General features: G+C 37.7%; 1 protein-coding gene across 2 annotated transcripts in view; it reads left to right on the forward strand.

Moving 5' to 3' along the window:
• CDK19 (cyclin dependent kinase 19) overlaps positions 1-12,933 on the forward strand; it is a 127,012-nt gene that overhangs the window by 98,069 nt on the left and 16,010 nt on the right. For both annotated transcript variants that reach the window (XM_069805078.1, XM_069805079.1), the window contains exons 7-9: positions 10,808-10,951; positions 11,206-11,275; positions 12,491-12,563. In XM_069805078.1, the coding sequence (XP_069661179.1) occupies positions 10,808-10,951; positions 11,206-11,275; positions 12,491-12,563 (287 nt within the window). The remainder of the gene's footprint in view (positions 1-10,807; positions 10,952-11,205; positions 11,276-12,490; positions 12,564-12,933) is intronic.

A 12,933-nucleotide genomic window follows, 5' to 3' on the forward strand; every position in this document is an offset into this window, starting at 1 on the left:
TCAACAACTCCATTCGACTCCATGCAGGAAAAAGAGAGGGAAATATCTGGGGTGTATTATGTAGGATTTAGGATGGAATTATGTGCATATGTGTTCCATATTGCCTATACAGCGAGTCCTACACGTTCTGAGTGCATCAGATGTCCTTACTGCACACACACAGATTGTTGGCACGATGGCTGGGCTGTGGGGCCTCTGGAAATCTTGGACTGATGCCTAAAGCTCTTCTGGTCTCTTGTTCTGGGAGGGTTGGGGGGAAGGAGGAAAAAAATAAGACCTATTTGGAAAATCTGGTAAACCAGAAATCACAAATGAGGCCAACCAGAAGACTGAAAAGTCTTCAGGAAAAATGTACAGGGGAGGTTCCCACCTGTGGTCTGTGGAGCCATGGGAGTATGGGGACTGCTTTTAAACATCCATGAGAGATAATTAAGAAGAGCAAATCTGTAGTCAGTCAGCTTCTGTTTGCTGCATAGGGATCCACGTTCCTGTTTGTGAGAGGTTGTGATTTGAGGGGAAGGGGTTGTGGAAAAACTAGAAAAGTAGAGAAATCTGGAAAATATTCATTTATGCATTCTGAAAAGAAAAACTCGGGCTACACCAGGAAGGGAGTCTTGTTCATGCCCTGAGCAATGTTATACGACATGGGAAGTAATTGGATTCAGATGATATTTTGTGGTAAACTTGTTTTGGCATGTGATAAACTTTCTTCGTTTTGGTTATCACAGTTCTCATGCTTTTTCTGAGAGGCAAAATATTTTAAGACCAAAGATTAATTGTTGCTCTCTTATCTAGTTATTGCAGGTGCTGGATGATTTACTGCTATTTTTTCCTTTTGCTTGACAGTGATCTCTAAAATACCATACAAGTTTCTTCTTTTAAAAACAAAACAAAACAAACCAACAGGCATTTGCTACACTCCACAATCTTATCACTGCAATCATCCAAAAAATGTAAAGTTTTATAAAGGATTATTAGGTCACTTAAATAGAACATTTTAAACCTACATTAATAAATATTTTGGGAAGCTTGAGATGCTGACAGCAACTCAAGGAATATCGTCCACAGGATTGTTACACACTTTAACACATGAACTGTTATAAGATCTAGCATACTAGTTCCTGCCTTCTTCTAACTGCTGTATTGCTCTTGCTTCTCAAATATGTTGATGTCTGGAAATTAGCTAATAAAGCTGGCGGCCATTGTCAACTCTGAAAAGTCTGAGAGGTCTGAGTGTGTACTAGCTTAATAGTCAGGAGAATGGGAACGGTGCAGTGGGTCAGACCTGCCTCTGCTGTTATAAAACCAATGGAGGTGTTCTAACATGCGGCAGACAGTGAAGTTTCATATCTTAGGACAGTAAGCTGGGTCTTCAGGAGACTTGGATTTAAATACTGATTCAGTCCTAAGTGTTGTATGTAGTTTACAGCATGTCATTTAATCCATCCTATGTGTTGTTTCATTATCTGTGAAGTAGGGATGCTACTTAGTAGTATTGTCCTGAAGATAAAATCAGTTAATGATAATAGGGAGCTTCAGTACAAGTATGTTATGAATTATTTTTGTTAGTGAAGGGATTAATTTGTCTGAGGACCTGGGATGTCACTTAGCATTTCCAGTTAGCTTGAGAAATATACACATTCTGGACATTAAAAAAGAAAAGGAAAACAAAACCACTGAATCTTCAATCACAGCTAATTCTCCTCATTTAGATTGTCCTGTAAATTAACCTGTAAACTTCCACTCATGGTCACCCAATACTTTTTCATATGTTCACGATTCTCTCCTGTTGCAAAACATATGAAAGGAAGAACCAGGTGCTTTTGCCTTCTTATTCAATATTTTGGCAGATTTGCTGTTGTGTGGTGATTGCTATGACTTAACTGTACATGGATTATTTTGGAGCAGGAAAAATAAAATAACATAAAAATACTCAGAAGGCAGAATATCTTCTATAGTAATAGCTTTGTGATTTAAAAACCGCTTTGAACAAGAGGTGCATTCAAAAATCCATCTATGCTTAGCCCCGTGTACATCAAAAATCATCAGTGATTTGTGGGTCAAAAAAGCCTCCCTGCCACTAATAGTCTCAGTTCCATGTCTTTTTTCTTCTAATTATTTTTCCCTCAGAGTATCAGTTTCATGTTCTTCCCAACTGTTAATAACTATAGGGTCTCTTACGTGAGCAAGTTTTTCCTTCCCTAGTATCTCACTGACTTTGCCCTTTACCGGGCAGATGAGCTTTGCAGCAGCAGGATTGATTCTCTAACCTCTCAAGCAACCTATGCTGTGAGCTCAGTTAAAAAAAAAAAAAAAAAAAGATTTAGGGAAGTAAGGCAGGAGTTCTTCTTGCAATGTCTGTCATAGCCCAGAGCAAATAATGGATTCTAATGTGGAAATGGGACATGAATGATGACAGGAAAAAGCAAGACTCAGCATTTCTCTTCATACTCAATTCTGTTCTGTACATGTCAGTTGGGATATACTGTGATTCTTTGGGATATACTGCAAATACGTTGTTCCTTTTATATGTGAGGTGAATGGTTTGGTGCAGAGTTGAACTTGCATCTCAGAGATGTATGATTCGATTTTATTTTTTTTAAGGCTTCCTTTACAAAGCACTGGACTAAAGGCTGATTTCATTTTCTTAAATGAAACATGAGGTTGCCATTTAAAGATCCAAAAGGTTGTCTGTTGTAAAACCTGGTTCTGTAAACATTTTACCTTAGCTAACTAGTGCAGTAATGAAGACTTTTAATGTGCTGTGTTTACTACCATATCTGAAAAGTTCACTTACAAAAGTTGATTTTGGCTGAAAACCAACTACCTACTACCATAACAAGATGCATACTTCTGGCGCAGAGCTAATCCAACAGTTTGATCTTCAGGCGCAATTATTTCAGCAATAAATAAACGAAACTTTCAACACAACAGCACTGATTGAGTAGAATGACTTGTTCTCAGGACAGGTGGGATTGCTTCACAAGTAGATGTCTTGGCAATAGCTGTGACTGACAGCAGAATTACATTTCACAGCAGTTTATTTCATTGCTTATCCAATGGAATCGCTTATAATTATGTCAGAGTTATTGTCAGTGCCTTATTAGAAATAGCTGTAAGGCTGCACCCCTTGGTAACAGAAATGTTAAGATACTGTAAAGCACTTTGTTTAGAAGGACAAATAAGCTTCTCTGTGCCTAAGAGGCAAGATTTCTTCATATGCATTCCTCTCTGTTGAGTGAAATAAGGTAGACATCAAAAGCTTTAATAACTCCCAGAAAAGACTGTCATGGCTTATGAATTGGAACAGGCCAGGAAAGTACTCTTCACACATGTTCCTTGTTATAACTCAGTCTACCAGATAGCAGACCTTTTGCTCACCTTATGTTAGCTCTGAAGGTGTTGACATGTTGGACCTAGTAAAAAGTTGTCATAGTTAATGACACAAGCCAAGTGAGAGCACACAACAGATTATAAACTCACTGTCCCTCTTCATTTAGCATGGAATTAACCTCCAAAGAGCTCCACTGTGTACAGGAAAGCTGGCTTGTGAAAATACTCTGCATTTAATTAGAAAAAAAAGTGTATTTCCCTTTCAAAGAATATGTACTGCTCTCTTCTCGTTCGCTACAGTTCAGAAGAGCACAGAAAATGGCAACAATGTGCTAATATGCTATGCTATTTGCACAATATAGATTATGTGATATTGGACACTTAACTGCAGTGATGGAATGAAATGGAAAAAAAAAAGAAGGAGGAGGGGGGAAATTAATGCTAAAGCACCATAGTTAAGAACAGGAGTTCCTGATTTTGCAGTCCTATGATCAGGTGACACCATCAATCATTTTTTTCATGTGATAAATTGCAAATGCAATGCTGTGGATGTTCCCTGAAAAGCTTTGTAAATACTCTTTTACCAAACAGTGGCATTATCTTGCCTGTTCTTAATTCTTTCATCATTATGGGAGGAAATGGTGGCAATTTCTGTATTAGGTCTGCCTAATGCTTTGCAATATAGAAAAGACTTGTGACCTTTGCAATGAGAAGCTTTCATACTTCCTTTACTTGCTGTAGTTGTTTGATATTTGGTAGGGGGAAGTAGCCCTGAGGCTACAAAGCTGCCTTTTGTGTCACCCATTACATTCCTTGTGCTTTTGATGAGTTGTCAATGAAAGAACGTTTTTGTTTTTAATTTTGTTTCTGTGAAGAGCTTTGGCAGCCTGCCAGACTACCTCTTGGACCCTCTGAGGTATAAGCACTGCTGCTGCTGGAACAAAAGTAGCACTTGGAGATGCTGGAGTTGGCATAAAAATAATATCCCTCTGCCATCTCTGATGCATCTTGAAGGTTTAGGATTAGGGAAAAAATTAGGCTGTAACACACTTTCCTTGCTAGAACTCAGTGCTTGTCCCAGTGACCTAATTCCCTGTCCTGAAGCGACATCACCTGAGGCTGGAGCCCACCCCAGTTTCTGGAAGAAGAACTGAGAGAAAAAAGAATATGCATGAACGCAGAATAGAGTGATGGTTCCAACCATCACTATGCTGTCTCTCAAGGATGATAGCCTGCTCTACTGCTAGCTAATGTAGTTAATCCATAGTTTATACAGTCTTGGAAACACAACTGAAGAGTTGAAGAATTGCTGATGAAAATGTGGTATGTAAGATTGAGGGGTGAGGGGGAGCATTTGGGAAGACAGACACTGAAAATCCTTACAAAAGTGGTATAATGTTGGTAAAAGTTTTCATTCTCGAGCTACTAATGTTGGTAAGAGTTTAATTCTCGTGCTCTATGGTACAATTGTTGATAAGATTGCGTTTTCCCTGCCTTGAGGATTCCTGTATTCTTCAGTACATTAGGCTGCCCAAGGAAAATAGAAGGTTGCATATAGAACCGTAAACCTAGAATTTCCAAGTTTTTGTGTGTGAAGTTCTGTGAACTAAGGATTTAAGTTCTTTAACAGGGTTTCTTTGTTTGCAATCATATTTTTGCTGCATGAGAGGACTACTTAGGGCCTCTGGTCCTATTACCACTCCCCATACTAAATCTGTTGTACCTGTGTTGTCAAACTTACCACAGTAATTTAAGTGTAATGTTGCAAGCTAGATAATGTGTCTAATGCACAGCAGAAGTCTGAAATCATATGATCCAAGATCTTCATTTAATGCTCATATACTGAGGAATAGAATTTTAAGTGGGAAAATAAATATTTTGACAACCTAAAATAACTGTTTAGAGAGAATGAAAAAATCCTGGCCCACTAAAGCCCTGTAGAAAATTACAGTTGATTTTGGTGAACTCAGAATTTCAGTCAATGCTTCCAAATTTTTAAGGTGTAGTAATTGAAATTAATTGAATTCTTAGTACAAACATGAGAAAAGGGCAGCTTAGTTTAAAAGGCTAGGATGGAGGCATACAGGTAAAAAGTGTGAGGATAATAGATTTCATGACTGATTTGAATTAATATGGGTTTGTCTTTAAAAGTTTTGAATTATCTTGACTCTATGTCATGGCACAGGAGATTATGCGCTCTTGAAATAAAACATTGCTCTTAGATACATGTTTGGCTGGCTGTGAGCATCCTTCAGATTACTGAGAGGTATTTTTTCTGTCTGCAGAACAGTCGTCTTTGTGGCTTTACAGTATAAATTTCTCTTCAGTCACGTTCTGTTGAGATGCTGTTTGTTAAAGATTGGTAAACATTGCCTAACTTATCAATGAGTGATAGCAAATTTCTGACCCTTAGCCTACTGACACCACTCTTTGCTTCCCCTTGAAAAGCCTGTCGCATGTAAATGTTTGACCCCATTCTCAGTTCTCCACAGAACGTGTCAAATTTAAAAGGCTAGTAACCACTTCTTCCTCAGCCTTCTCTTTTGCTGGCTAAAGTTTAAATGAAGCATATAAAAATCGAGACCTTAATGTACGAATGGGAAGATTTTTCCTTTGTGTCTGTGTGTGATAGCAACAAGTATGTAACAGGTATGTTCTGTTCACCTTATCGAACCAAAGAAATGAGAAATTCCCCTTTAAGGATATATTATTCTCTTAAATCTAATTTCTAGGTATTTAAAACCAGTGTAAAAATTAATAAACTCTTTTTCTATAGTATCTCTATGCTCCTAGGTCTCTGTATGTAAATATTCCAGGTAAGTTTAGAATCTGCTGCTGTGCTCAGCATAAGAGATGCAAGATTTTTCATAAAGTAGTTATACCTTCTCTTTAGACCAATTGATAATTATTTGAAAAAATTAGACACGTTTGCCTGCACAGCCCCCTTTCGGTTTTCCAGTCTGTTGGTGTATTTGTTGTTCTTGCCTGGAATTGAAAGTTTTGGTGAATCTTACATAAACGTAGGTCTTATAGGTGACCTGGATTGCCTTGTTTGGGCTAAGGCCTTGCTAACTAGCTTTTGGTTACCCTGGTTGTTGCATCAGCCCTTGGTCGACACAGAGGAGCTGTGTTCTGGTGCCCCCCCCGACTCTTCACTTCCTTTACCAGCATTTGGACGTGTCTTAGAGTCTAGTTTGAAACAAACAACAACAACAAAAAAGCAGGTTGGGTAAAGTACCGATGCTCTTAAACCAAACCTCACTAATGATGAATTCCTCAGATCGACTGCAGCTAAATAGATGTTTTCTGTTTCTTGACTTACTTTCTTTAACAGAATTTTATTAAAGAATTATATGAGACTGAGAGCTTGTTTATGTATTTCTTTTCTTGGATATAGTTAAGAATTGCTAAGTATTTAATCTTGAATTGTGTCCTGGGTTCAGTGAAACATTTTAGTTAATATGCATGGGAAAAGATGTTTCTTTTTGAGAATGAAGGCTATTGCTCAATAAATTGTCTTATTGTCTGAAATGGTCGTAATATTCTTAAAGAATGTTTCCAAAATATTGGAACAAATACAGAAATGAGATTACTGTGGCATAGAAAGGAAAGAATACATAAGCATTTGTCTGCTTAATCAGCCCTATCATTAAAACAGCTATGTCAGCATCCTTTTGTATTTGCTCCTTGGCTGCAGCGCTAAAGTAGAGCGGGACATGCAGGATTTTCTCAGCTTTAGTAGCTGATCTGTAAAGCTGTAAGAGTCACAGGTTTTAAAACTGGGACATGGACAGCCATACAAATATTCTAATAATCTGTGCACCCAGGCATATATATGGAAAGTCTGTTTACGAACCAAAAGTGACCAGCTTTAAAAGGCTATTTTTTTCCTTCTATAAAATTATGTAGTACTTGAGAAATACTGTTACAGTGGAAGGATGTTTCACTGGTGAATAGGTTTGAATAGGACCTGAGCAAACCGTTAGGTGAGGGGTCTAGAGAAAAGAGTATGCTACGAAGGCCTTCACTCCCACCCCTCTTTCCAGAGCCAGGGAGCAAAATTGACTTGCACTCAGGTTCAGCGTAAACTTGGGGAAAGTGGGGAGTCTGGAAGTCTTGGAGGGCAAAGTAAAAAAAAAAATAACCAACCAACCAAACAACAAAAAAACCCTAAAAAAACAAACAACAACAAAAACCCCAAACAGTAAAACCCTTTTACCACAGATCATTTCTGAAACCTAATGATAGTAGAAGAAAATGTAGGAAACAGAACTATCCTTATAGGAATGTTTGTATTACTCTGGTATATTTATTAGGATCCTCCTGGCACATCAGATAGGAAAACATTTAGTATCCAATGCAACCTTGTAGGATCTGTGTGGCCCAGTTTTCAGTGGTTCTGGTACATAACAAGTTAAAAAAGATATTGTCTGTAGTTTGCCTCTTATTTTTGAGGGTTGCTTTTAAACAGAAATTTTATTTATTATGTAATTGTTATACAGTACTATAAGTTCCTCTTGTGCTAGAGGCAGATGTGCACTTGATTAATAATGCACTGTAGTTGAAAAATACTGCTTATGTGTTTTAAGCTTTGCCCCTGTAAATGCCTGTTTCTGAAGGATAGTACTTCTTATTTGGAATAGTTTTGGAATAGATGTAATAATCATTAATCTTTTTTAGGGACCACAAACTGAAAACATATGAAGTGGCACTGGATAGGGAAATTGCTAATTGTTGACACATTTTTCCATAGTTAGAGCTGAAGTTAGTATTTGGTTGACTACTATGAACAATGTAGGAGATAAATACTGATTAGGACTGCTTGTATTGATGAAGCTTTTAAACTTGCCAGAATTTAATGAGCCATTCCTGCCAGAAAAATGCCACACATGGTAAATAATTACTGTAAATTATGAATGTTTTTAAAAAAAAAAAAAGGCAGGGGGGGACTAGCCAAACTTGGCAGAAAATCATTAACTGTGAGAATGGTTTCAATATGTGCCAAGGATGTGCTCGAGATCAGGTTACATGTAAGTTAGATTCACGAAGAGAAGACCCTGACCTGCTTGAGCTGCATGGCTATAAGACCTCTTCCAGCTGTTTAATCTTCACTTACTGAAGTTAAAGCTTCAGGTTTTGTGTCCTAAGTATTTTGGGTTACTTACTCTTCAGCTTCAAAGAACTAATATTATCTGGCGAGAGACCTAAAGGGTTGAACCCCAGCACTATGAACTACTAGAGACTATAATGACTGCTCAGAGCTAGAAGTATTCTCATGCTTGACTTGTCCACTAATGCCATCCCGTAGAAAATACAACACCAGCTTGGGATTTACCAGTGTTTATTCAGATGTAACTTCCAGTTGGTACAATGACTATCTTTCTGAATTCTGAAAGGGTTTAAAATGTGCTTTCTGTATGAATCACAGGGTCAGGAAGTGGGAATGTGTTGCCGCAGTGGTTCTGCTCTCACACATTTCAGCTGATGAAGGAGGAACAGAGTTTTGAAGTTTGTTGTGTCACATCAAGGAGATTTCCCGATTCAGCTTTGCTGTCAATAAGAATACTAGATTTTTTTTCTTTAAAAGGAAAAGGTCCATATGGATAGAGCAGTGTTGAATAGAATAATAAGCAGTGGCCCAGCCTCTTCCTCACTATGTGATGGACAGTGAGCACTGCAGAAAGCTGTGAAAACCAAGAGGGCTGCAACTCCTTTGGCCTCTAGATAAACCGTCTCCAAAAGGATTTGCTATCTAGTATGAAAAGGAGTGAATAGATGCTGCTAAATGAAGATGCTATTCTTCAAATAGTAAGTAATTTCTATTCTGGAGTAGGTAATTTATGCCTACTACCCATGCAGGAATTGTGATTAATATGCTGCATTAGCTGCTTGAGCAGATAAAATCTCAAGAGCTAAAGATCTTGTTTTCATGCAGATGAGGCTAATGAGAAAATCAAAGGAAGATAAAACCATGAGAAAGTGATGTAATGCACAGAACAAGTTAAACCCTGTTGAAACTAAAGCCTGAATAAAATGTTATCAGAATTTCCTGTAAAGAAAGTAGGGGGAAAGGCTTATAAATTGGGACACCCCAAGCTCCACACCTGTAGCATGACAGAAATGGAACTGACCTGTTTTGACAAAAAGAATGTGATGGCTCTTGTTTCATTCCCTACATAGAGAGAGTAGTGCTTTTTTTCTTTCTTCAGGAGACGATGTGTGTCTCGGGCAGCATGGGCCAAACACCATCACTGGCAGCAGGTGGGGTTTTGAGTCAGATTAGTTGCAACAAACAAGAGACTTCTCTTGCTGTTCTCTTTAGTCTGAATCTAATAAACCAAACTCCAGTTAGGTGATTTTTTATCTCTTAGACCTATAAATTAAGGGTAAATTGTTTTCTATATTTATGCTACTAAGTTCGATAAAATCCAAAAGGCTTCCCAGGGTTATCTAGTTTAACCTCAGCTACTAAGCCAGTCTCCACACTCTTGTATTCAGCAATCTATGCTCATTGTTCATCTGATCTCAACATCTTTTTCCAGAGTCATCTCCCAGACACATATTTTTCAAGGTAGCAAATCCATTTCTTTTCTGCTAGTAACCTTCTTGCTGACAAATTCACACTTTCATTTTAAGATGCATAATAAAGCATTTGGGTCATACAGAACACTAAGATGGGTGATGATAGTAATAACTAGAACGAATACATGTAATCTAGAAATTTCTTCTCCTGTAAATGAAACTAATGTTCTTGTCCACAATAGATTTAATCTTGAAAAGCATATTAATGAGAAATTTATGAAATAGAGATTGTTATTTTCTTTCATTAAAACAACAGTATATCATGCTGTCGTTTTCATACACGAGATGTAGATGACACAGTTCCAGTATTGTTCCAATGGGAGTCAGTTGTCAAGCAGGATTTTATTTTTTTTAATTAATGTTTGGTAATCACTCTTCTACTCGATTAAAATTAGGATCTAGTTTCTCCATTTTAACTAGCTTGCACTATTTAGCTAAACATACGAGTCATTAGTCTTTTCCTTCTTAGTATTTATTTGGTTATCAATTATCTGTTTGGAATTGTTCTGAAATATGTGATAGAATTTTTTTGTCAATGTATCTTTATGGGCGATTTATGGTTTGGTTTTGATGGTCAGCTGAAGCCATTTAAGCTATGTCATCGGCAAATATTGTGTAGGTTTCTGCGAATACGTTAAGTGCTGGACTGCCAGTGTACAACTTGAAACAGAATTTGGAGACTCTAATTCCGATTGAAAAAACCTGTATCTCCAGACTTTACCCTTTTTTATGTATTATATTAATGCATTATTTTTAAAGTACTGTATGTAATTATACTGTGAGGCATTTTATCCTACTGTGGTTATACAGCTTGTTGAGAAATCGTGCAGAAACAAAAACCAGAGTGATGAAGTACAGTAAATTTGCATGAATTATTCTCTTTCTTTCCTAGATATTTGGGCAATTGGTTGCATATTTGCTGAACTATTGACTTCGGAACCTATATTTCACTGTCGCCAGGAGGACATCAAAACAAGTAACCCTTTTCATCATGATCAGCTAGATCGCATTTTCAGTGTAATGGGATTCCCTGCAGGTAATTTATTTTCATTAAAGTGTCAGATCTACTGCTACTGAGTTGATTTTTTTCCTAAAGGAAATGACTAGTTGATTGTATAGGTACAAAGAAGCTGTCAGTTTGATGGATTTGGAAATGCTGACAATTATGGAACAATAGCACTGTCCAACAAGCAGAAAGTCAAACAACTGCTTTAGTTATTTCTTCTTGTATATTACTTAACCTACACTTTCAGAATTGTAAATGCTTCTCCTTTTTCCCCCCCACCAAAGATAAAGATTGGGAAGACATAAGGAAGATGCCAGAATATCCAACTCTTCAGAAAGATTTTAGGAGAACAACGTAAGTGATGGTAACGCAACAACAGTTCAGTGAATGTATCAGGCAGAAATTGGCTTCTATCCTCTGACTTTTTGGGGAGGGGATTTTGGTGTGTTTGGGTTCTAATGCTATGACAGCTGTCCTGTTTGAATTAGCGTTTTTGCTTGAATGGTGTTCTCTCCCTTAGCTGCCTGGTAAAAGCATCAACTAAGTGGCCTCCTCATTTCTCTGGAAGGGGTCATCATAACTGCCATTTAATCTATGGCAAGCACAGACAAATGAGCTTGCTTAAACCACTTGTATTAGCTATTCAAGATAACTTCATTCATTTTGTGTGAGAAAGAATAGAGAAGCACCTCCCTGGTCCTTTTGACCAGCAGATATGTGGAGACAGTAAAGTAGTGACAGAAAGACAGAAAATTTTTATGGAAGGTAGTGCGTTCAATAGGTTGTAATGCAAAGCCTATCTAAGATCTGAGAATTTTTCACTTCTAGTGTTTTCTGGTCCTTTGGCTGAATTAGTCAAGTGGTGGTGATAGGTCAGAGTGTGTAAGGAGCAACACAGACTCTGTTGTAAGGCAGAGGACATGGATTCAGGAGTTTTGGATTCTGTTTCCAGCTCTGGCCTGGATTCATTATGCTGGCTTTAGACAAGATACTAAGCTTATCTGTGCACGAAGCGTCTTTCTTTTGAACATGGCTATAGATAACCTCTGGATCTGTAGATTAAAGGCAAGGCACAGGTCATCCATATTTGGGGCATTTTTGAGCTTGGGAACTATAAGGACTGTATGGCTTGCTGCAGGTTGGGGTCAGGGAGACAGAATGGTAAACTAACTGCTCTGCCAAATTGCAACTGGAAGCAAGTTAATAGCTCAGCTGTTGTGCTGTTATAAACTGCTGTATGCTTTCTGTGGCAGAGTTGCTTTAGAAAACTAGAGTATAAACTTCAAGTTGAGTTTCTCTGTCATATGTCCATGTCAACAGCTTACCTATACACTGTAAAAGTTGCATGTTCTGTGGAAATATCTGTACACAGTTGATGCTACTCCTGTTAGTGAAAAGCACACTTTGTGTGCCACTGCTAGATAAATATCTGACATGTTTTCTTATAGCAGTTCTTTTTACAGTTTACCTTTTAAGGGCTGGTAAATGTTTTTGTGATCACTTGGTACAGTTCCATGTTCTTAATGCTGTATTATTTCAGAAATGTCTTTCTTTAACTGTATTTTTCAGATATGCCAATAGTAGCCTCATAAAATACATGGAGAAACACAAAGTCAAGCCTGACAGCAAAGTTTTTCTTTTGGTAGGTACAACTTGAAAATTACTGTGATGATAGGAGTGAAATGCATTTTTAATGGCAATATCCATGTCTGTTCTTCTGTCTCATTCTAATGAAGACCGACGTTAAAGCTATTTATCACTAACTGGCCATTTTTGAGATGTGTTTTCTTCATATACATTCATGCTGAGGGTGTGCTTAAACTGCTGAAGGTCTTATCTAATTATGATCTGCAAGACACTTGTATACCCAGCCTTACCCTTAGGTCTGCTTTGCAAATATGATAGTGAGTGTTATATATCCCTTGATTCCGTGTTGTTTCAGAGAGCCGAAGAGCTCCCAAGAGCTCAAGAGTTTTGTGAAGAAAGGGAAGGGGAAAGGAGAAATTTAATTA

Source organism: Haliaeetus albicilla, chromosome 17, assembly GCF_947461875.1.
Source record: "Haliaeetus albicilla chromosome 17, bHalAlb1.1, whole genome shotgun sequence".
NCBI classification, from domain to species: domain Eukaryota; kingdom Metazoa; phylum Chordata; class Aves; order Accipitriformes; family Accipitridae; genus Haliaeetus; species Haliaeetus albicilla.